This window comes from Nanorana parkeri, unplaced genomic scaffold (genome assembly GCF_000935625.1).
Source record: "Nanorana parkeri isolate BGI_ZX_2015 unplaced genomic scaffold, ASM93562v1 scaffold1045, whole genome shotgun sequence".
Lineage (NCBI taxonomy): Eukaryota > Metazoa > Chordata > Amphibia > Anura > Dicroglossidae > Nanorana > Nanorana parkeri.
Window position 1 is genome coordinate 147,756 of NW_017307313.1, and position 25,464 is coordinate 173,219.

Below are 25,464 nucleotides of genomic sequence, written 5' to 3' on the forward strand. Positions count from 1 at the left end.
GAGGGGAAAAAGAAGTGCCTTTATTTAATTTGTTAATAACTTTGCAGTACTTTGTACCAAAAATTTAATTTTATTGTCATTATATAAACAGGACAATTTTTGTAATCTATAGTAATACTTAAAAAAAACAAAAAAACTTAACACTGATCAAAATAGAGAAAAGAGGTATACAGGTGCGGTAGCTGAAGTTATGAAACATTGTACATATAAATAAGGAGAAAACAGTTTAACTCATTAATATATTGTTACTTGTACTTGTAATACCTTGATGTAGACCAAGAAATGTTACTGTTATTTTCTGCCAACAGGACACACTACGTGACTGCACCAGTGATGACCGCAGCTGCTTGAGCAACCTGCAGTTCATCTCACCTCTTTACTTTGTCAGTTTTGTGCTCACAGCCCAGTTTGTACTAATAAATGTAGTGGTTGCTGTATTAATGAAGCACCTGGATGACAGCAATAAAGAAGCACAGGAGGATGCAGAGCTGGATGCTGAGATTGAGTTGGAGTTAGCTCACGGACTTTGTTCTCAGGCATCACCTGTGTCTGCTTTAGATAATGGGGGACGTGGAGGAAGACCAGCCACAGAAGGGCATCGTAGTTTAAGATGTTTTTCTCCAGCCCAGGTAATTAGAAAGCATTATATATATATAGCCTTAATACCATATATGTTGTGTTTTACTTGCCTCATCCTCATTCTTTGTGGCCCTGTGGCACATTATCCACTAGTAATGAATGCTAGCCTGTTGATGAATGCTCAGTGAGTGCAAACTTTATTAATAATAATAATAATAATATTATTAAAAAAGTGAAGTTACAGTTATGCTTTCCTTGTAGATTTTTATTTTTCCTCTGAGGATAATGCCTAAAACAGAGTTTTGTTTGGCCACTGGGAGGATCCTGCCTCAGTAGCAATTCCTTTCTGTCTATTCAACCATGAGCTGCTCTTACACCCCCTGTCACTCTTCGATCCAGTGCCCAATAACATTGTGTCACCTTAACCGCTCCACACCGAAACCACCCAGCTACATTTCCTTCTCTCCCGTCCAGTACTGTATGTTATTCCTGATCCTTGGAGAACTACTTCTGTGCATTAATACAAAGGCAAACGGGGCATATGATGGCATGCAATGGGGGCCCCATGATTCCTTATTACAGCCCTTAGGGGAGACATCAGGGGTCTAACAGATCCCTGAAGTCTTTAAAAAGAGTACCTGTAATAAAAAAATGACTCTACTGTTTTACCCTCTGCACTCTTCTATAAACTGCTTCATGTCAGGTCAGACCCTCTGCACTCCTCCCCTGCACATACTGCCCCATGTCTGACCTTCTGCTCTCCTCTCTTGAACATGCCCTCCACACTTTTTCTTTTTTAAATCAAAAGTTTTTATTGAGTTTCAGCATAACACGATTTCGTAGGTAGCGTTAGCATATGGTTACAGCATACATCGTAGAAATCGTTGACTTACATAACAGCACTAGAATAGGCAGAGCTCGATTGTCAGACACAGTGGCAGAAATTGCTAGTGGAGTAGGTTCGCTGACCTATGAGATCAAGTTCATGTTAAGCTCCACTTGAGTACGAAGGGGTCAAACAAAATTACAGGGTTATGAGAAGGGAGCTGTACTTTAGTGAGTCGCTGCAATGCAAGACAACCACTTGTGCTGAGGGAGAAAATAACATGCTGCAAACAATAAAAGTCGTGCCCAAGAAGGGCAAATAGTAGAAAGTAATAAGACGAGGGAAAGGAGAAAGAGTGGGAGGGGATAGGGAAGATAGAAAGAGGGAAAGAAGGCAAAGCCTACCAGGTTCAGTGAGTTCCCGGGTATTGGCGGGAGACGTCCATTATCGAAGTCAGTGGGTTAAAGTGGTAGGAGGCCGCTGTCAAATGAATGTGACTGGAGATGTTGGAGCCATGGGTGCAACGTCCATTCAAAACGTGCAACTCTATCTTCCAGCCTGGCAGTGATTCGTTCATTAATAAAGGTCCAGTGGAGTCGGCATTTTACTACTGCAATGGGGATTACGGTAGATTTCCAGGTTTTTGCCAATGTTTGCTTGGCTGCCGTGAGACCGTGCACCAGAAACCTATGTTGGATTAGAGTCATGTTTTCTGGAGGAAGGTTGAGCAACACCACCTTCGGGTCAAACTGCAGTGTTTTACCTAATAGATTATCAAGGAAATCCAGCGCACGGTGCCAAAAAGCCTGTGCTGCCAGACAGGACCACCAGACGTGTATATAGGACCCCACTTCTCCACAATCTCTGAAGCACTCCCCCATATGTCCCGGAATGAATGCCATAAGCAACTTGGGACAAGGTACCAGTGGTACAGCAGTTTGTAGTTGGTCTTCAGTGCATGCACCCTCTAAGTGCTGGATTTGGTCGTTTCCCAGATGGATTGTCAGTCGGCTTCAGCAATGGTGCAACCAAGGTCCCTTTCCCAGGAAGATATATAAGTATGGGAATTAGTGGTTAAGCTAGATATTAAGAGTTCGTACATAGAGGAGATTAGACCAGGAGCATAAGAGTTGGTGTGACAGGCCCTTCCAAAAAAAACATTCCAACAATTGATCCTCTTATCAGCTCCCCCGCTATAGAACTTTTTCCGCTATCTCCAGTTTAAGCACGTCTTGTCTTCCCAGGTCCCCAAGTTTCATACTGGTCCATGTTCTCCACAATCTCTGAAGCACTCCCCCATATGTCCCGGAATGAATGCCATAAGCAACTTGGGACAAGGTACCAGTGGTACAGCAGTTTGTAGTTGGTCTTCAGTGCATGCACCCTCTAAGTGCTGGATTTGGTCGTTTCCCAGATGGATTGTCAGTCGGCTTCAGCAATGGTGCAACCAAGGTCCCTTTCCCAGGAAGATATATAAGTATGCGAATTAGTGGTTAAGCTAGATATAAAGAGTTCGTACATAGAGGAGATTAGACCAGGAGCGTAAGAGTTGATGTGACAGGCCCTTCCAAAAGGGACCAGTATGAAACTTGGGGACCTGGGAAGACAAGAAGTGCTTAAACTGGAGATAGCGGAAAAAGTTCTATAGCGGGGGAGCTGATAAGAGGATCAAATCGGAGGTCGCCTTGGAGACTTGGCCTGACCCCCAACTGCCGGAGCTCGCCCGCATACCGAGCCGTGAACAGTGGCAACTGATCACCCCCAAACCACGTAGGGATCGGCGGTCTACCTCCAGGCCCACTCCACGTTGATGTGCGATGCATAGTTACATAGTATTTGAGGTTGAATAAAAGCATGTGGATCAAGTCCTAGACTTGGCTCTGCCGCTATGTTGCCGCACCGCCTCGGCGCAGTACCCTGCTCATTCCTGCTTATCTGACTTGAGGTCCCTGTTTAAGACGGTTTGTGTTTACAGCACTGAGGCTTTAGTCCCATGTGTACGCTATTGTTTAGTTACACGCTTCTGCCTGCTAACATTATGAGATGGAGCTGCAGCTCATATCAGATGTGAACACTAATGTTCTCTTAGTTTTGCAATGCTCAAGAGGTTTGGGAGACTTCGTACCCCATAGGAACATGAGTTTTGTGTTGCCTTGTTATAAGGTTCAGTGTTACATGGCCTATGGTTCGCATCTCCTCAAGTTATCACTTTTGTTTTCTCATGATTGAAGGTTTTACCATATTGTGTTATCATATTTTTCATTCATCCGCTGGTCTAGGGGGCTCCCAGACCATGTTGATTTCCTTGCCCCCATTAGATGGTGCTCCCCCGGTTTCTATATGGAGCTGGAGGACCACGCGTGTGGCTTTGTTCCCATACTGAAATGTTAACCTCTCGCTGAGGTCCTCTCCGTCAGTATGTGTTGGTTCTGTCTACTTTCCTTACTATCCTCCTTTCTTCTGCTCTTTGCTTCTCCTCTCCCTTTTCTCACTTTCTTATTTCTTCAGGGTCCGTCCATTGATCTTTTTACTCGTTTTGTTCCCTAGATACTCATGGCGTTAGTGAATATGTGCTCCCTGAATATTAAGGGACTCAACAATCCTAGAAAGCGATCCCAAGTATTGTATTACATGCATAAACGTAAGGTCCAGATTTTATTCTTACAGGAGACGCATTTTCAGTCCTCGGTGGCACCTAAACTACCTACCAGACATTGTGCTTTATGGCACACTAGTAATAATCCACTCAAGAAATCTAAGGGCGTAGCTGTGGGGTTCCACTCTTCTCTCCCAGTGTCGGTGACTAAAGTACTGTCAGATCCTGAGGGTAGATATCTTTTTTTACAATGCTTAATATACCAGAAGCCTTTTACTCTGGCCAACATTTATATGCCTAATACGGGACAAAAACGGGCCTTTATGTCTATCATGTCCAAATTAGAAGATTTCATGGTGGGCCACACTATTGTCGGGGGGGATTTCAATTTTGTCATTGATCCGACATTGGACTCCTCCGTGGGAAAAACGCACGTCTCACTGCCCTCTCTGAATGTAGTTCATAAACGCCTACGTGCGTTACAATTGATTGACATATGGCGCACGTTGCACCCGACGGTAAAGGATTACACATTCTATTCAGCCCCCCATGCCACATACAGCAGAATAGACAATTTTTTCACATCACACTCCTTGCTCAGCTGGCGACCGAGCACTTCCATTGGACCACAAATTTGGTCAGACCACTTTCCAGTTTTCCTGAGCTTTGCGATACCGGGCACATCCGAGGGTTCTACCTCTGAGGGATCCATTCATTCTAGAGGCGCTCCAGACAGCAATGAGGGAATTCCGGGAACACCACTCATTAGACGAAACTTCACCCCCCGTACAGTGGGAGGCGCTTAAATGCATCTTACGTGGCATACTAATCCAAAATGGCGCTAGACTAAAGAGGGACTAAAGAGGGAAAGAAACAAACGCATTTCCACGCTTCTGACTAACTTGGCAGATGCTGAATTGAAACACAAATCGACACCTTCCCAGTCTCTGTATCAGGAAATTGTCACTTGCCGGGCGGAACTTCACTCTTTGTTAGATCTGGCCTACTTGCGTCACAGGGATCTGACCCTGCGATACTTCCATGAATATGGCAATAAGAGTAGTAAACTACTGGCCCACTCCATTCAAGCGAAACGACTTTGAACTTCTGTGTCCACAATTAACTGTCCCGCCAGGGAAAGCTTTGCTCTTCCGAAGATATAGCCCATGCTTTTCATAACTATTATTCTTCTCTATATAATTTGAAGTCTACCCCCTCTCAAGAGGAAGCGAGATGTCTTACTGACGATAGTAGGGCTTATTTTCGGAAGACTAACCTCCCTCGCTTCTCCGCGACTGCGATTCAGTCCCTCGCAGCACCATTCAGTGCTACAGAAATCTCAGGCACCATAAAATCTCCTACCATCTGGGGAAGAGTCCAGGCCCAGATGGCTATACTAGTCTCTTTTACAAGATTCTTCTTGATTCCTTGCTCCCCCTGCTGGAAACTACATATAACTCAATCTCCGACTCAAGTCCCTTTACAGGCCAATCTCAAGAGGCACACATAACAGTATTACCCAAGGAGGGGAAGGACCCATCCTCTTGTGCCAGCTACCGACCCATATCCTTAATTAATTTGGACCTAAAAATTTATGCTAAAATTATCGCCAATAGATTGAAAATCCACATCCCATCTTTGATTCACTTAGATCAGGTAGCCTTTGTGCCTGCTAGGGAAGCCCGAGACAATACCTCTAAATCCCTTACTCTTATGGCCTACGCCCGCTCCCGTAATATTCCGCTATGTTTGTTGTCTGTAGACGCAGAGAAGGCCTTCGATCGCCTCAGTTGGACTTTTCTGTCGGCCACCCTACAGCAAATTGGCATTCCCCCTAATCTTCTTAGTAAAAGTTTAGCCCTTTATAATACTCCCACGGCCAGAGTCAAGATCAATAGCGTTTTGTCTGATCCAATCAATATCCGGAGCGGCACCAGACAGGGTTGCCCGCTCTCCCCCTACCTTTATATTTTGGCAATGGAACACCTGGCGGGCGCCTTGCGTGCCAACCCTGATATTTGTGGTATAAAGGTGGGAGGTAACGATTTTAAATTAAGTCTATATGCAGACGATCTGCTTCTCTACATTACTAACCCCCAAATCGCCTTCCCTTCCCTAATAAAAGAATTTAAAAAAAATTAATCCTTGAGCAACTTCAAGGTTAATATGAACAAAACGGAAGCACTAGATGTTTCCCTTCCTCCACAACTTCATATGTCACTGAGACGGTCCTTTCCCTTCTCATGGGCGGGTGGGGGACTGAAATATTTGGGGGTCATGCTCTCGCCGCACCATGAACGGCTGTATGAGTTGAACTACAAACCTTTGCTGCACAATATCCACAATAAACTTAGGGAGTGGTCCAGACTTAGCCATACGTGGTTTGGCCGAGTGGCCCTTTTTAAGATGGACATTTTGCCCAGGCTACTTTATGTCTTTCAAACGGTCCCTATAATGGTACCGAGCCTATTTTTTCGTTCACTTCGATCCCCGCTTTTACGGTTCATATGGTTTGGCTCTTCAGCTCATCTCAGGTACACGGTTCTGGTGCGGCGAAAGCAAAATGGGGGGGTGGGTCTTCCTCACATTGAACTATATTACAAAGCTGTCCTACTTACAAGACTACTTGACTCGATCTTTCACACACAACACAAATTATGGGTACAGCTAGAAGCGTCTATCTCACCCCTTCCCCCCACGTCCATGCCATGGATTGCACCTGCGTGTTGTCCCGCACTAGCGTCCCTTCCCTGTTGCTTGCCCCCTCTACTTAGAGCGTGGGACTTACTCCTTAAGAGAACAGGGTTTTCCTCTCGCCCTGGGCCTCTAACACCCATCATGGGAAATTTTCCCCCTGCTCGAGGGCCCAGTTCCTTGGATGGCACAGCTCTAACTTTACCCCATTTTGCTCAGCTCTCACGGTAGGAGGCCTACGGACCCTGTCCTCGCTCATGGATACGCATGAATAGGTACCTGGCCACTGGTTGGAATATCTCCAACTCAGAGACTTTTATTCCATTCTCGCTAGAAGAGGAGATCTACACAGAGACCTATCCCCATTTGAGCGTTTATGTGTGGACACTGCACCACCAAATAGGACACTATCGACTATCTATGACCTTCTGCTGCAACACCTTTTCTCTGACACCCCTAGGTACTTTGTAGAATGGGCTAAGGACCTGTCATGTACTTTTTCTACTTCAGACATTAATAAATCGCTTGCCTTCACACACAAAATATCAGTTGCCAGTAAAGCTCAGGAACGCAATTTTAAAATTCTATTCAGGTGGTACTATTGTCCAACCCCACTCTGAGCTATATACCCTCAGACCTCTGACCAGTGCTGGAGGTGCTCCTTACACCCTGGCTCCATGTTGCACGTATGGTGGAGTTGCGATGGGTTGGCCACATTTTGGGCCTCCATCTTCTCCACATATGAGAAAATCACGGGCAGAAGAGGCCTTCTCTCTATGTTTCCAGAATCATACAAGTCAGTCAAAAGAGGCTTACTCCGCTTCTTTGTTCTGGCTTGTGGGCAGTTATACCGAGGCACTGGAAATCCGCTATTAATCCTAACCTGAAGGAATGGATCGAAGAGATGCAGTCCATATGTAGGACTGAGGAGCTCACAGCCCAGCTTTACGATCGCTATTCCCAATTTTATGGAGTCTGGAGTGTATGGATACACTTCTGCACCACTGCTACGTTTCGTACATTACTTGACACCTGAGAGACCTGAGAGACCTGGACCACCTGAGAGAAGGGCCTAGGAGTATTGATAGACTATTGTGAATGGACGGACCCTCTTCCTGTGTCTGCTTTTGTATATGTACTATACTTGGCTAGATCTCTGGCCTCCCTGTTTCCTCTTCTCATGACCTGTACTTACCTTTTTCTCCTCAAACTTTGCTTTCTTCTCTCTCCTGCTACCCTTTTCTTAAATACAGTCTATGCACTAGATGGTACGGAGTATGATTCACACATTACGACTCCCTCTGTGGCTCCTTAGCAGAGTGCCTTGGATTAGGAGAATGCTGTTAAATTAAACTGGGCCAGGATATATCTGTTAGACAGACGGCCATGATAGACATGGTATATTCTCTCAAGTAGGGAGTTGTTATTAAGGCCTTTCAACTACGTACTTACATAATGTGCCACACTATCACATCCTTGTGCAGATGATGTATTGTGATGTATTGTTTTGTATTGTCTGTCTAACTGCTCTTGTGTGAAATTATCTTTAATAAAAACATATTCTTTAAAAACAAATACTTAAAGATTATTCACAATATCCTTGCCTGTTCTGGAATGGGCACACTTTTGCTAGTCTGCATAAAATGTAGAATGATTAGTAACTGGCCTACATGTCATAGTTGATATTTGGAAACAGAAGCATCATTTTGTTATTTTCAGGCTTTTTATAGTAAGAAGAGCACTCAGTCCATAATCAGACCATCCGTTCAATCAACAAACCATTGATATCATTACAAGTATCTATTATTATTTTTTTTTAGGAGAACTTGTGGCTTGACAGTGTTTCATTGATAATTAAAGACACATTCGAAGGGGAATTGATGATAATTGACAATTTATCTGGATCGGTTTTCCATCACTATTCTTCACCAGCAGTGTGTGAAAAATGTAACCACGACAAGCATGAGGTAAAGCAAGTTCTTAAATAATCATTTTAAGGGCACATTTTCCATGGATCATTAAAAATATGGGATGTAACAATATCCATGTTGAAAATCAACTCAGATAGTTTGTGAGTTGTTGCTAATGTTAACCAAATAAGGACTTCATACTGATATTAGATGACCCATGGCAAATAAGCCAGAATGCAATGTAGTGCACAGATGAACAGAAACCAATCAGAATTTATTCTTCCATGATCTCATTTTAGTATACTGAAATCAAATTACTTGGTTTGTGTTACTTCCCTCTGAAAGGCAGTTAACAGAATAATTATGCATTAACAGATTACAGTTCTACTCCAGTGTCTTTTGGTTTTCCAGAGATAAGAAGGAGATATACTTGAAAGAAGAAACAGTGAAGCTTTCCTTGTATATTCACTGGGGTTGACCCCTTTGACTTGGGTAACAACAATACAAAGAGCAAGCTTTCAGATCTTCCCTGTTATACATTAAAAACATCAGGATTGTCCCAATCATATGTACATATACATGTACAATATAGAACATGTTATTCCTTGCACAAAAAATGTACTAGGACTTCGAGCCCAGTTTTCCAATACTAGTGTCTTCTGAAAACTCATTAATGCCATTTCCACTGCACAGTTTCTCCATGGCAGTCTCTGCCATAGTGGAGTTACATGCCCAAGCACAAATTAGGTGTCAGATGTCATTTCATGTTATGCTGGATTAATGACAATGCAAATCCCCTATTTTTCTCATTCATTGAGGGAAACAGGATTCCTATAGGAGGATTTGGACACTGACAGACACATAAACAGTGGCCACCTTGATATAACCCCTTCCACTCTCAGCATGCCTCTGTTTTTTGCTAGTGTCCTAGCAGGATCAACGTTGTTTTTGTACTGAGAAAAGCTTTACCATTTTTTGCAGCAATATTTTTCCTATGTTCAAGATTTTTTTTTTTACACCTGAATTGTTACCCTCAGCTTGAGTCTTCCTGTCATGATCTAGGATCAGGCTCTGAGTCCAGTAGCTGAAACAGGCACGTTTGTAGACTACACAAGCCGGGTTCCGTATACAAGGAGATGGTAGAAGTCTAGAAGCAGGCAGAAGCGTTGTCAGTGATCAATCCGAAGTCAGAAGCCAAAGGTTTCAAGAACCAAGTGGAGAGAATTAAGCGTAGTCAAGGAATCAGCAGCCAAGGTTCGTTACACAGGTAGTGCTGCAGCCGGGGGGGCGGAGGAGGGGGCTGTCATCCAGGATGGCCAAGCACTAAGAGAGAGCCGCTAGGCCAGGATCTGACAGCCGGCTGCTTTGTCTCTTTCTCCTCACTGCTTGGCCGTCCAGAGGTTACAGCGCACCCCCTCCCCCGCGCGCAACGGCTTGCCGGCTTCAGCGCTCCCTCCTCTGCCCGCCCGCTGGCTTTAGCGCTTAGGATGGCAGAGCGGAGGGTCTGTAAATATCTGTGATATTTACCGATCCTCTTTTTGCACCGCAAACACTGTAGTGATCAGCTGATCCCTCCAGTGTTTGTAAATAACTGGGGACACTTTACATCACTTCCTTTTCATTCATGAGCTTCTCAATGAGTAGTAGCACTCAGTACAGAGGCGCCAAACCAATTATAACTGGATGATAGTAAATATTTTACTCTCACCAGTTTCTGAATGAATGGGTATCCTCTGTATTGAGTGCTTTCCATTCATTTAGAACAGATGCTGCAGACAAAGAGATTGTGACCTCAATTTCTTTTTCTATTTCAAAAGGGAAATGTTTAGACCCCTGATATTTCCCCGAAGCCCCTTCCAACAGTAAAAGTAAATAAAAATAAAAGTATAATAAACAGCACACACACACACATTATTAGACATGTGCAAAGACTAAATTCATTTTGGACAAAATGAACGGAAACTGAAAATGTTTTCATTCGTTTCGTCAAACGAAACAAATTAATATGCTATTTTGGATTTGGCCACCAGCGTATTCTGTGCATGCTCCATCCTTGGGGCGGCGTGCATGACATCACATGACACCACATGCGCGGCGTCAGGTAACATTACACGTCTGGGGGGGGGGGCACAATTTTCTGTTCTTGCCCCGGACGCAAAATGCGCTCGCTATGGCTCTGCTCAGGTTGCTCAGCAAATAGAACCACTGCCAGATACAGCAGAGGCCTTGTGTTTAGATCCAGATCCTGACACTTCCTTGGCTTAGATGTTGCCCCTTCCTTGGCTTCCTTGGAATTCCTTAATGGGTGATAATGCTTCCAAGGAGTCACAGATTTCTTACAGTACCCCCAGGCTTAGAGAGACAATTTTGGCTCTCATTGATTTGGCTCTCTTTACAACTGTAAGATCAGCCTGCTGTTTCTACTTGTAATGCATACTGTCTAGGATTCCGTAGAGGCCCTAAGGCTAAGATCTTCCTGATGCACCAATTAGTTTCAGATATCCTGTGTGGAGACTGGGAGACTCCTGATAAGCTGTTCACACCTCCCAAACAGTTGTCATCATTATACCCATTTAAGGCGTCTTTTCCTCAGAAGTCGGCTATTCCCACTGTAGATCCAGGCATCTTAATAAAGCTCTAATGATCCCCGTAGAGGATACGCCTGTTTTTAAGGATATCATTAATAAATGGTAGATTCTTTCCAAAGATTCTTTCTTTCTGGAGATTCTTTACAAAGGGCCACCCCTTGACTTTCCAAAGTAATGGAACATTTGTTAGCCTTTGTTAACACTTAGACAGGCAGCATTTCAGATGCCTAGGTAAGGGAGGGGGTTTTCAGAGTCTACAAGTTCTACCAAAAACAGCACACACACACACATTATTAGACATGTGCAAAGACTAAATTCATTTTGGACAAAATGAACGGAAACTGAAAATGTTTTCATTCGTTTCGTCAAACGAAACAAATTAATATGCTATTTTGGATTTGGCCACCAGCGTATTCTGTGCATGCTCCATCCTTGGGGCGGCGTGCATGACATCACATGACACCACATGCGCGGCGTCAGGTAACATTACACGTCTGGGGGGGGGGGCACAATTTTCTGTTCTTGCCTCGGACGCAAAATGCGCTCGCTATGGCTCTGCTCAGGTTGCTCAGCAAATAGAACCACTGCCAGATACAGCAGAGGCCTTGTGTTTAGATCCAGATCCTGACACTTCCTTGGCTTAGATGTTGCCCCTTCCTTGGCTTCCTTGGAATTCCTTAATGGGTGATAATGCTTCCAAGGAGTCACAGATTTCTTACAGTACCCCCAGGCTTAGAGAGACAATTTTGGCTCTCATTGATTTGGCTCTCTTTACAACTGTAAGATCAGCCTGCTGTTTCTACTTGTAATGCATACTGTCTAGGATTCCGTAGAGGCCCTAAGGCTAAGATCTTCCTGATGCACCAATTAGTTTCAGATATCCTGTGTGGAGACTGGGAGACTCCTGATAAGCTGTTCACACCTCCCAAACAGTTGTCATCATTATACCCATTTAAGGCGTCTTTTCCTCAGAAGTCGGCTATTCCCACTGTAGATCCAGGCATCTTAATAAAGCTCTAATGATCCCCGTAGAGGATACGCCTGTTTTTAAGGATATCATTAATAAATGGTAGATTCTTTCCAAAGATTCTTTCTTTCTGGAGATTCTTTACAAAGGGCCACCCCTTGACTTTCCAAAGTAATGGAACATTTGTTAGCCTTTGTTAACACTTAGACAGGCAGCATTTCAGATGCCTAGGTAAGGGAGGGGGTTTTCAGAGTCTACAAGTTCTACCAACAAAGTGACTGTGTCAGCATCTCCACTGCTTGTCATTTGAATCACCCCAGTTCCTAATGCAGAAAGGTTTCATGGGTTTTTCTTCAACCCTTTCACTATCCCCAAGCCAAAAGTGGGCATCTGCTCCATTTTGGACCTCAAGGCCCTAAATGTCTTTATTCAGGTCCAAAAGTACTTGATGGAATCCACCACATCAGTCATAGCCTTGCTTTGTCAGGTCTGTCGGGTCTGAGTACCACATCCACCAAAGCCAATCTGGAACTATGAGTATCACTGGAATCTCATCAGAAATTTCTGAATTGAGAAAGCTGGTTGGATGACCAGTGAAACATCTTCAAGAAAAATACAGAAAGTCCAGTTGCCTTGACTTATTTTTTACAGCTATACCATGTGACCTTGATGAATGAGAACCTTCACAGACATATTGCTATAGAGAATCGGATCTCACAGGCCCCCCAACCCGCCTGGCATTCTCTGCACTAAAGTAGCTAACACTCTAATGTCCCCCGCACAGTCACACACTATTATTATACATTTATAAAGCTCTGACATATTCCGCAGTGCTATACAGATAAGTCACATCAGTCTCTGTACAGAGGAGCTTACACTCTAATGCAGAATACCAGGCCTCCTTGTCCTCGGGGCCCGACTGGACAACCTCCTCATCCTCGGCGCTCGACAAGGTCTCCTTGTCATCTTCGTCGCCCGACTGGAGCTTCGGCGACGCATCCCGCCTCCTCTGTCAGTGTCTCTGTCCCCTGCCTCTTCCATCTCGGGGGCCACGCGACAAATTTTTTTCTCTCATGGGGGCCGTCTGCCACATTTCATACTTTGAAATAAAATGTAACTATATCCAGTTTAAGGCCCCGTTCACACTGAGCGATTTATCGCGCGGCAATTCCCGCGATATCGCGGCTATTTACAGTGCGATATCGCTCTCCAATGCAATCCAATGGGGCTCTGTCTGTAGCTGTCGCGGGTCGTGCGTCGCTACAGCAGGACCATTTTTGGAGCGGATTTTGCCGCGAATCTAGCTTGCTCAATGCAAGCGAAACGCGCGACAAACGCGCGATTTGCGAATCGCTCAATGTGAATGGGGCCTAAAGGAGAACTATGAGGCAAGTGCTTTTTGTGACGGACCTAGGACTGTAGATTCATTTCCCCGGAGAACTTTGTGTGCTGGGGGTGTTTTACAGTTTACTATTTTATCTGGGGAGAGCCGGTCACTATGTGACTTGATAGAAACCATTGTTCCAAAGGCAGCAGGTTGTCTGGAGGGGCCATTGTTAGAGTGATGAGATTAAGCTCCTCTCTAAGTAAGACAATACAATGCGGCACCCGGCTGTCTGGGGGAGGAGACTCTTCCATGTAGCAATGAACTCTAATCTGATCCTGTCAGATATAAATTCTGTGTGCTCGGCCTCAATAAAGCTTGTTTCACTCAAGTCAGTCTTGTCTGATTCTTGGAGTAAGCCTTCCATGCCATAGTCACCGCTTCTGGTTCCAGCACCCAGGGAACAGGCTGAAGACGGAGATATCCAGTCGGGGTATCAGGGAGTCCGTCACATTGGTGGCAAGCGGTGGGATGATTCCCTGTATCTGGAACCTTCAAACCACCACCGGGACCTCATCGGATGGAGATTCTCTACTCCAGTCTTAAGCGGAGCACCCTCAAGGATCTATTGGAATCCCGTGGACAAAGAGCCAGCAACAAGTCCCAGTCCACGCTGATTGCTGAGCTCATGGAAGGTGACAGGACCTGTGATCGGGCTAGTGAGCCGACCACAGAAGGCATTGAGATGTCGGAGCTGCAGCGAGACATTCAGTGGCGATTGGCGCTCTATGCAACCACTCCACCGGAAGAAGTGATTACCCGGATCATCGCTGACACTACGCAGCTAAAAATGTTGGAGCTGCAGAAGGCGATCGGGGGCATTGCTTCAGCTGAGCGGGGATGCCGTAAGAAACTCCCATATGCAGCATTCCGGTCCTTCCAGGACGGTACGGAGGAGATCGACCGCTACCTGCAGGTCTTTGAGACACAGTGTGACCTTCAGGGCATTGATAAAGCAGAATGGGTCACCATCTTAATCAGCAAACTTTCAGGTCGTGCCCTGGATGCTTTTGAAGCTATACCTGGGGAGGACAAAAAGAATTATGAGCGGGTCAAGGAGAGACTGTTGGCCCGCTATGCCATAACTCCTGAGGCACATCGCATAAAATTCCGTAACCTAAGATGGAGGAAAGGCCAGCCCTACACGGAATGGGCGCATCAGATGGCCCGCTCTGTCGACGCTTGGTTTTCCGGATGCCAAGCAACCACCCTCGCAGATGCCACGCAGCTCATTCTCCTGGAACAATTTTATGAACAGTCCCCCATAGAAGTTCGTGAATGGGTCTGGGATCGGAAACCTCGCACAGTGGACAAGGCAGCTGAGCTGGCAGATCAGTACGTGGATGCCCGCAGGACCGCATGCCTGGAGACTCGCGCCGTTCCCCACCAGCCATCGCCTGCAGTGACCACTCGGGCTCCAGCACGCCAATCGGTCGGTCCTTTATCCACCCCTCATACCTCCAGCAGCATATCCACCCCGAGGGTGGCTCCCCGGTGCTATACCTGCAACCAACTTGGGCACATACAAGTCACCTGTCCCCAGAGGGCACCTCCAACTACATGAACTAGACCGGCTTCTAGCTCAGCGAGAGCGGCTGCCCATTGTGTTGAGTTTGAGTCGGCGCCAACATCTGCCAACTGGGGAGCTGAGGAATTCGGAGTGATATACGAAGCAAACCCAGTTCAGGCAGCAGCTGACAATCGCCAACATAATCGCCAGGCTGTGTGGATCAACTGGCGGCCAGCCCAGGGATTAAGAGACAGTGGCGCTACTATCACCCTGATTCAGCCCCAGATGGTCACCTTAGATGAAAGAACAGGACGCTCAGTGGCCGTACGGGTGGCTGGAGGAAAGGTGCTACGGATCCCTACTGCCCATGTGCACCTGGATTGGGGCATGGGATCACGTGATGTGGATGTGGGTGTGCTTAAAGACTTACCTGCGGCTGTGCTACTTGGGAATGACTTGGGGCATCTGTCTTCTTCATTCCCCGTGGATATATTGCAGGAGGCTTGCCCTGTGACCACTCGGCAGCAAGCGAGATGAGTAGAGAGAGCACTCAATGATGGGACCCAGGTAAGAACTACTGAAAACCCATCCCTGACCAGACCCTACCTCCTTTTCCCTGGGATTCCCCAACTGACTTTGCTCAGGAGACCCTGACAGACCCCACCTTGGCCGGTTACTGGGAGAGGGCAGGGACTGACCCTGGGGCATTAGAGGGGGAGCGGATAGAGTGGGAGCAGGGTTTACTGTACCGGGTGACCGCAGGGAGGGGGCCTCATCATGTGCCCAAGCGACAGTTGGTTGTGCCACAGAAATACCGGCGAGACCTGCTCCGCATTGGGCATGATATTCCCCTAGCTGGGCACTTTGGTGTCACTAAAACCCATCACCGGCTCACTCAGATGTTTTTTTGGCCAGCCCGGCACACTGGGCAAGTGCCCGGTTTGCCCTATGGCCAGTCCGGCCCTGGACAGGGGTATCCCAGAATCAGTGGTTCCTACAATGTTAAGAACCAGAATGTTTACTTCCGACAATGTCTACCATTGCATGTGAAGGGCATATTTTGTTTGGTGTGAGGAAAGAAGCTTTCATTATAGGCAATACTCTGGGATGAATCATCACATTTTTCAGCCAGGCCTGGATCTACAATTGGTCCTGAGTATTATCTTGGACCAGCTGTTTGCACTTGTGATCTTGTTCCAGAGATTGCAAGCTTCCCTGTAGATGGCAGTAAAACCCAGCTGCCTCTGTATTCTTTATCCCAAGAACTCCAAGAAATGTTTTTTGTGGTATCCACAAACATCCAATTTTCCATTCCCTATGAAAAGCCAATCCTGTTACTTACTGTGTCACAGGTGGTGAAAAAAGCCTCTTTAGCAAGGGCAAACTGAGCCGAGCAGCATATAATCACCTAGACCATTGCCTCTCTGATAAAGCAGAATTTGGTAGGCAGTTGTTTTCAGACCAGTTTCTGGTTGTATGTCCTGAGCTTAGGTAAAATATTCCTCCTTCAGTTATGTAGAGAGTGTGGGGTCATTAGTAGCTCCTGGTAATGGTTTCTGTCTCCTGTAATGTATCACTGGTCACTCATTCTTCAATAACATATCAGCCATCACTCAGTCTGTAACATATCAGCAGCAACTAAATCTCTTGTAATTAATAGGCGAAGCTGAGACCAACAGTGAATTTATGTGCAAGATCAGTTGTTGCATGGTTATTCGGCATCCTTTAAATTCTCATTTTGCCATTAAAAGTGGCTGTGTGCACTCTTCCTAGACAGAAGCTCAGGTAGCCAAAAGTGGCTTGAATTGCTTTTAGATTGCTTTGGCATGTATGCACTCAACTAAGGACCATGTGTAAGCCTACTAAGAAAGAGCCAGTTGGTTTTAGAACCCAAGACCAAAATTGCCCAGTCCTTGTGTGCTTCTCATGCATGTGGAGAAACCGTTAACCATAGGGATCTGGCATGTGTATATGCAATAAACCTTTCATTAACGCAGTCATTTCTACAAGGCTTTTCCTCTATTTATAGCGCTTCATTGAACTTTTTGACCAGATGCAGGTGGATTGCATGCCCAAGCTTGTTCTTTATGCTGTGGCTTATTTGTTAAAGATGACTGGGGATAAGTGTAACAGCTTCCAGGGACAATAAATCAGGTTTAATCTGTTACATGAGAAAAAAAAAAGTTATTGCAATAAGAAAGGGATTTCCTCTTGCTCTAGGTTTCTTCAACTCATGTTTGTTAGACAGTACCATCATTGGTGCCCCAGTAAAAGGATTCACACCCCAAAGTATGCATTCCACTGTTTCCTCTTACAGTGTTAAACCACTCTGAACATTATCATTACTCTTTGCACCACTCTACTGAGTAAAGGAAGTATGAAGCCTATGTTGTGTATAATAACAGGTTCATTATACCTCATCAGTTAGAAGGTATATTTACAAATTCTTGCTGAAGGGCAGTCACATGGCAAGATTTATTGGTTGAAAAACACTTTTGCAATTTCTCTGTGTTAATTTAACTTCAGTGCTTGAACAGATATATTCAAATGCTGTCTTGTTCTGATTCTTAGTTACAACAACCAAAGTCCTAGATACAGCGCACAGCCAGTTAAGAGTAATACAATACACAACTGATTTAAATAAAACCATGCCAATCTGTACATACTGCAACTGAAATTGTACCAAAAAGTAAGACCAGGCTATTGCAGGTGAATGCATTTATACAGGAAAAGTAATACAATTTAACCTCATAATTTTAAGACATAATTGAGAAAGTTTACTTCGCAGTTACTAGCTTACTTCATCCCTTTAAATCTTTTAACATTTAGGACAGCTTTCCATGTATTTTATCGGATTACTTTCTTTACTGTCTCCATACATTATGTCTCCATAATTGCCATTATGCCATTTATTGTTTCCCACATCCATTTGCAAGCTACATAAACAGACATGCACCAAGTATATGTATGTCATATATATATGAAACTCGAATAATTAGAATATTGTGGAAAAGTAATTGCAGTAAGTGCATTTAGTTTTTAAAAGAGAAGGGAAGAGTTTAAAATCTCTGTCAATTTGTATTTTACGCTCTGTGTCCATTGGGAAGATTTTTCTTTACTTCCTGTGCTGGTGATGCAAAGGAAGTAAGGCAGAGTTCCCTTCATAGGCAGTTGTTACTGGAACAAATGTCCTTTTTGGAAGATCTCTTTTCACCTCTTGTTCTGTTTACAGATAAAAAAAATGTAGGACTGTTTACTTTTATCTGGTCACTATTTGTATGATGGTCACCAGGACACAGCAATAATAACCTGACAGGCATGTGGCAGTGGCAGGCCTCTTCCACCAATTTGTGGAAATGGCAGTCTCTATCTTACCCTACACAAAGATTTTTAAACTCATGGAACAACAACTTTAAGTGTCAGCAAACTTAAGCTGCCCATATACCTTGCAATCATTGGACGACACTTTTCGTACGATGATCGAACCATCGTACGATTATCATATGGCGACCCCATCCTGCCCCGATTATTGCGAAGTTTTATCAGCGGTAATTAAAAGAAAGCACCTGGACAAATTGAAGTAATCGACTGCACGTATTTTCGTCTGCGCATGTGCAGTGTAAATCGTACAAATTTTGACGTACGGAAACACCACCAACCTTGTGAAAATCGCACGATCGACCGAAGTCTTCTAACCTGCTGGTTAGTCAAAAGTCAATCGATTGTACAGTATTTGCGGTTTTACACTGCCCATCAACTTTACGAATATCTGAAAACGCGAAAATTGGCCGATATTCATAAGATGTATGGGCACCTTAAGAGTGATCATCACTAGAGTCAGTTAACTCTGCAGGTAACCCTTTAAACACACAACAGTAGCTGCCACCATGTGTTTTAACAGAAACATGCACCATTCACAGTATCTGTTATGGCAATTCTGACCTTTTAGAAATGTCTGTAACACCCACTGCCATGCCAAACAGGGATGAATCAGAGTTTAAAATGTGGTAGCTTTCGTGAGAGCCTACATTGTTTTTACATTTCAGACTAGAGCAAAAGGAGAATCAGCTTAACAATTCAAAATATACATTTTAATAAAAGGGGAAAAATGGTGCAAGAAACATATTTAAAGGAAATATATTACAAAAAACAGACAATAGAAACTGTAAAATAAATGTATTTCACAAGAGTCAGAAATGACTCTCAGTATTAAAGGAGAACTATGAGGTGAGTGATTTTCACTCACCTCATAGTTCTTGCCGACCTGTGACAATGAGACTGTCACAGTGCTGACTTGCGGAATGGACGGGGGCGGGTACAGCTGGCTCTGCCTCTAGATTGGCAGAGGCAGAGCCAGCTGTCACCCACGCAGCTGGGCGGATCTCGGCACAATTGTCGGGATCCGCTTCAGCTGCAGCGTCTCAGTATACTGCGAGCAGATGCTCGCGGTATACTGCGGCGCCTCAGTATACCGCGAGCTACAGCTCGCGGTATACTGAGCCTACGGTGACGGGAGGACGCTAGGTTGTGTCCTCCCCTTACCCTAAGGAGAACTATGGGGAAATGCCTTAACCCCATAGTTCTCCTGTAAGCCATTGTTTTGATGGAAATTGGAGATGGAGAGCGTTCAGTTGGCAGTTGCAGCAGCTTTTGTGGACCTTCCGCAGGGTTTCGCTGAGCCAACCTCCATCCAATCACATGTGCTGAGGGATGGGTAAGGGAGTGCCAAAGTGATTAATTATACTTCAGGGGGCCCTTCTTTATTTTTACCATATTGACCATGTTGCACAGAGCACAATTACCGTTTGATAGACCTCTGTAACGGCCGCCGCCGTCAGCTGCGGGCAAGGAGGGAGGAAGCGGCAGCCAGCCGCTCAGTCACTGGGCCGATTGCGTTCCAGGGTGGAGCGCACGCTCCTCACTTCCGGGTTTCGGGACCTCGTGCGTTCCACCGTGGAACGCGGAAGTGCGCCGCTGCGTACGTCGGCTCCTCCTTCTCCTCTAAGGCCTATTTAAACGCCCAGACGAGACAGCATGGCGTTCCAAGATTGTGCCAGAACGCCTGCTGTCTCCTGGGACCCTCCACGAACCTCCAGATTGCTCCCTCCTGTGAGTCTGAATCCACCAAGGACCCCCTGTACCTCCATAGCCAAACCCTCCAAAGTGCAAGTATTCTAAGTGCAGTTGCACCTGTTGTCATCAGGACTGTTTGATTTACAATTTCAAGCCTTAATACTACGGGGAGCTGGACCCATACCAAATAACTGTATTGCCATCTAAGGTCTGCTAAAACTCCTTATCCATTTACCGTACTCAGATGATTGATTTACTCGCTTAGGATTTAACCCTCTCCAACCCCACCTTATTATTTAACTTGAGGCTGTGATGCTAGGATCCCTAACTCTCTGTTAAACTTGAGAGTGAAACCAGGGGTCCATACCTGAGAAGCCTCCGCAGCTGAGATCCACGCTAACCCATTCCATACAGGCGTGACAACCTCAGACATATTGATCTTATGCATATTCTTCTTAGGAGATTTAATGCCTTCTGGGCATTATGGCAAAGCATGTGTGGCATTAAACTGATTGTAATTCTCTTATACATTAGTGTGTAAACAGTTATTGATGTAGCTTCATCATAACAGGGATTATGAAATATTAATTGATTTTTGTCCTTGGCATGTCACCTCAGGTTAAGAAAAAGGAAAACCAATCTAAGAATGTGCATTGTTATAAACTGTTGGACTATTTATGATAGCAATTAGCAGGCCCTAACTTAATGGAGGTTTACAACCCATCAATAGCCATGGCAATTTTGCAACAGGGCTTTTTATTAGAAATCGTTTGAGGCTTTGCAGACCCTGTTAAGCAGTGTTTATTCAACTTGCTTAAGTTGGTTAATGCAGTGGGGGGTGGGGGGGTATATGAAATTGGAATGTTTTTTACCTGGCCAATACAGACCAAAACATTTGTTGGAGACTTGTGAATGTTGATAAAATGAGGATGTCACTATGTGCAAAACAACTTCTTCCTGCTCTTCATTATTGTCACATTGTCCCCCTTGGGAGGTTGCACAGAATAAAATTGTATGTTTCTTTCTAAAACACCTGTCCGTTGCTGGCTCTGTTTGCCCAAAAGAGTCTGTCCACATTTCCATGGGTACTTCCCTTCCTGTGTTGTATAGTAAAAGCTAGAGATTTATGCTCCAATAAAATAGCTTGCTGTTTTCCCTCGCCACAATTTTTTACCTGCTGAATGGGTTGTGATCAGTGGCCCTCTCCTGATTGATCCACCTGGCTCAGGACTGCAAGCAGTAGGCAGAGGAATCAGTTTGCACTAAGAACCAATGGGTGCAATCTGGAGTCTGTAGCATAGAAGCACTGGCCAGTGCCTCCTTCAGGGCCTGGGAATCCTTTTCATACTCTGTCATCCAGAACACAAACAGAGCCGGTTTCTTTTTGGTTACGTCAGTCATGGGTTTAGCCAGTGTACTGTACTTGCACACAAACTTTCTATAGTAGCTGACTGTCCCCACGAATTACATAATCTGCTTCTTGACCTTCGTGTCTCAGGTCTTGGTGTGCCTCCTTGTACTGGTGTCCCATGATTTCTGTCATGACTTCTGTCATAACTATCTGACACTTCCTGGGTTTGACTGTCTTTGATTAGCTGATGACAGTTTTTCCAGAACTTGTTACTAATGTACAAGGTGATCTTCCAATGGTAGGGCTAAACACTACAATGTCATCCAGTTAGGTAACTGTAAATGCTTCCAGCCCTTCCAGGAGGTCATTCATGACCCTCTAATAGGTGGCTGGCACATTCTTCATTCCAAACAACATTATCCATAACTCAGTATTCCAAACTGGGTGATGAAGGCTGATTTTTCCTAAACCTCAGGTGCAAAAAAATTGTCAACAACCACCTGCTCATGGGCATGATTGTTAGATAGTGGACGGCTTCCAGCTTATCCAACAACTCATCAATCCTGAGCATGGGGTAAGCATCAGCAGAAGTGATGGCATTCATCTTCCTGTAGTCTCTGCAGAACCTGGTTGTTTGATCATTTTAGGGGACCAAGACTACCGGTGATGCCCAAGTCACTGTGGGACTTCTGAAAAATCTTAAACTGCAGCATTTCCTTAGTCTCCCTTTTCACATCTACCTGCACCTTCAAGAAGACATAGTAGGCAGACTGTTTAATGGGAGGATGAGCCCCTCTGTGTATCTTGTGGACTGCAGGGTGCATTCTCCCTGGTTTCTCTGAGAAAAGGTCACAACGGACCACAAGCCACTCCAGCAGCTAAGGTCTTATGTTGAACTTATGTTTCTGTGTTGATCTTAAAGTCTGTACATGCTTCCTAACTTTCAATTAACAAATCTAACAGTGGGTCTGTCTCTTCCTGTTCAGGCCAGCTACAAACTGGCATTGCACATGCTGTCCTTTCATGGTTCATGGTGTTTTGAGCTTGTTCACATTTAAAGCTTTCTGTTGTATAGTTCCTTACAAACTGACCACATAGGTGACATCATTCAGGCACTCTGTGATAGTATGTGGCCCCTCCCATGCTGTCTGTAGCTTGTTCTGATGCATAGGGAGTACAACATGTGCCTTTTGACTAATGTTTTATGTATATTCTATAGCTTTACGGTCATACCAACACTTTTGTTTGGCCTGAGCTTGTGTTATGTTTTCCTGAACCTTAGGATGCAATCCACCACAGAGACCCTGGGGTCAGCAATCTTGCACTCCCAAGTTTCTGGATTAAGTCCAAGGATCCTCTAATTTGCCTTACATGTAGGAGTTCAAATGGGGAAAAGGCTGTGGACTCCCCTCTGTAGTTACACAGCAGCTGAGGCAAATATCATACCCTGTCCTTTCCTTGTGACTTCACAAACATTCACAGCATGTTTCAAGGTAACATTAAAATACTGGCACTTGCTGTTCATTTGTGGGTGGTAAGGAACACCCACAATATGTAGCATCTCTATTTTTCACCAGGGAGTCTGCATTAGGTTGGACACAAACTGCTGGCCTTGATCACTAAGAAGTTCTGCTGGGGATTTCACTCTCAAGGATTTCCAGCAGAACATTTCTGACCTTGTCTCCCCTGAGGGAGGATAGTGCCACAACCTCTGGGTAATAGGTGGCATAACCCACTCATGTCAGGATATAACATTTAAAGGAGAACTATGGGGTTAAGGCTTTTCCCCATAGTTCTCCTTAGGGTAACGGGAGAGGCTAGTGATCCAGTAATATCCACTGCCACCCTATTATACATTTTATGAATTACAGGCAAAGGTTTTATCAGAGCCCTCTGAACATCTCCTGCTGTGCCAACCCCCTGGCAGGTAACACAGGACTGACAGTAGTTAGCTATATCTGTAAGCTTGTTAAACCAGAATAAAATCTGCATCACTTGGATTTCAAAGCGACTTTCTAGCAGAATTTCATGGGCCACCTTCATTAATTGCCCCCTAAATTGACTGGGTACAATGAGCTGCCTCTTAACCATTTCTGCCTCTCTGTCTTCTGTGGACAAATCTTCCCTGTACAGCTTTCCATTGTCCCAGTAAACCATTTTTTTGCCTCCCTCAGCAGGGGGGCTAGAAGCTAGACTTCCAAGCTTCCCGAGGCTTTGGTCAATCTAAAGTGATTGCACACAGTTGGCATTACAAGTCTCAGCCAACTGTCCCGGGGCAAACAAAGATGGCAACTTAGACTCCGAAGAGTCCTCTGGGATAGAGTATGGAAAGGGGACTATGGTTACCATCCTCCTCCTATGCAACCTGTAACTGCACCTGGGCAGCTTTTGCAGGATCATGAGTGACCATTAATACCGGCAACACATTTACACAGTTACATTTTTGTGCATTTCCTTCACACTTTCCTCTTGCCTCTATCCATCACCAAGTTTCCTTATGTCAAACCCACATCTTTACTCACTACCTTGCTAGGTTCAAAGGTTCTGGCTGGTGAGTCCATTGTGGCATCAGTGCATAGTATGAAACCAGTACCCAGATCTGCACCAAACAGAACCAAAGTGGGAATCTCATCCAAGGGTCTGACCTCTTTTATCCCATTATACAGCGTCCATTAATGAAAACAAGGGATATTTGTGAATGAGTTCCCCCAACTCTATTGAGAGTAAGGAAATTCTCCAGCATAATGTCCTTTTCATCCACCAGCTCAGGGTGAACAAGTGTGACTTCTGTGCCAGTGTCTCAGAAGCCAGTAACAGTTCAGGTACCCATGACGACAGGCCTTAACTTAGTATTGTTATCCCTCACTTATTTACTGATGAACAGCACAAAAGAATGGGTGATGGCCCGGCTGGTCAGGTTTGCTTCTTCTGCTCAGGGCAATTGCTCTTGAGGTGTCCAGGCTTGCCACAAGTATAGTTTTTGCAGGAATCGGCTGAAGCAGACTTGAAACCAGGAGCTCCAAGTGCTTCCCATGGGAAGGCTTGGCTCACAGCTGTAGCAGAGATCGTAGTTGGTGTTTTCACACTTTTCCAGCCATTAGGGGAATTCTTGCTGTGATCAGGTACCAGTTTATGTAAGTACCTTCCAATTCTGCTACCACTTTGGTAGGCTTAGGTTTGTGCTCCAACACAAACTGTCCCACTTCCGCAGGACAGATGTGTAGAAGTTGATCCTGGATCATCAGATGTTCCAGGGACTTGTAGAAATATTTTTTCAGTCCTAAAATCCACTCCTGGAATGCACTGTGTAGGCACATTTATAATACAAGAATCTGCAGGTCTGGTCCGTAGTGAACTGAATTTCTCATTGTATGCTTCTGGTGTCAGTTAATGCTTTCTGATTATTGCATCCTTTATGGCCTCATAATCATTATCCTGCTTGGTTGGCAATTCCACATAGCCCTCCAGTGCTTTGCGTCTCAGCCCTGACATCAGATACTAGACCCACTGCATTGGTAGCAACAGGTACTGATAAGAAGCAAATTAAAAGCAAATAAGTATCAATGTCATTATTTTTTTTTTCATGACAAGCAATTTGGTTGCATGGCTCGCAGTCAAAGGTGCTTCCCTGTGCTCAGCAGAACTGAGGGTCTGATCCTGTCGCTGGGCCTCTACCATCTCCTGTTTGTGTTGACCAACAGCTTACATCTCAGCCTGAATAGTTTTATAAAGGGTGTTGTAAATCTGATCAGTTAAACAATGTGTCATAGGAAGGTATAGTCCTGTGGCATATACTGTAAACAAAAGCAGAAACTGTATCATACTTGTTTACTGAACCAAACCTGGGGGGCTTTTTTTTCCATATTAGTGCAAAGATAGATATATATAGACTGCATATATGCACCAAAACCGATTGCACCCACTTTGGTATCACTTACTGCTTTCAAAAGTAGTTGCTCCTTAGCAGAGGAAAGAATCTGGTCTGC

At 44.8% G+C, this 25,464-nt stretch overlaps 1 protein-coding gene across 1 annotated transcript in view; it reads left to right on the top strand.

The window, feature by feature from the left end:
• CACNA1I (calcium voltage-gated channel subunit alpha1 I) overlaps window positions 1-25,464 on the top strand; it is a 191,161-nt gene that overhangs the window by 117,903 nt on the left and 47,794 nt on the right. The window contains exons 23-24 of the mRNA XM_018567416.1: window positions 309-629; window positions 8,516-8,662. Of these exons, the coding sequence (XP_018422918.1) occupies window positions 309-629; window positions 8,516-8,662 (468 nt within the window). The remainder of the gene's footprint in view (window positions 1-308; window positions 630-8,515; window positions 8,663-25,464) is intronic.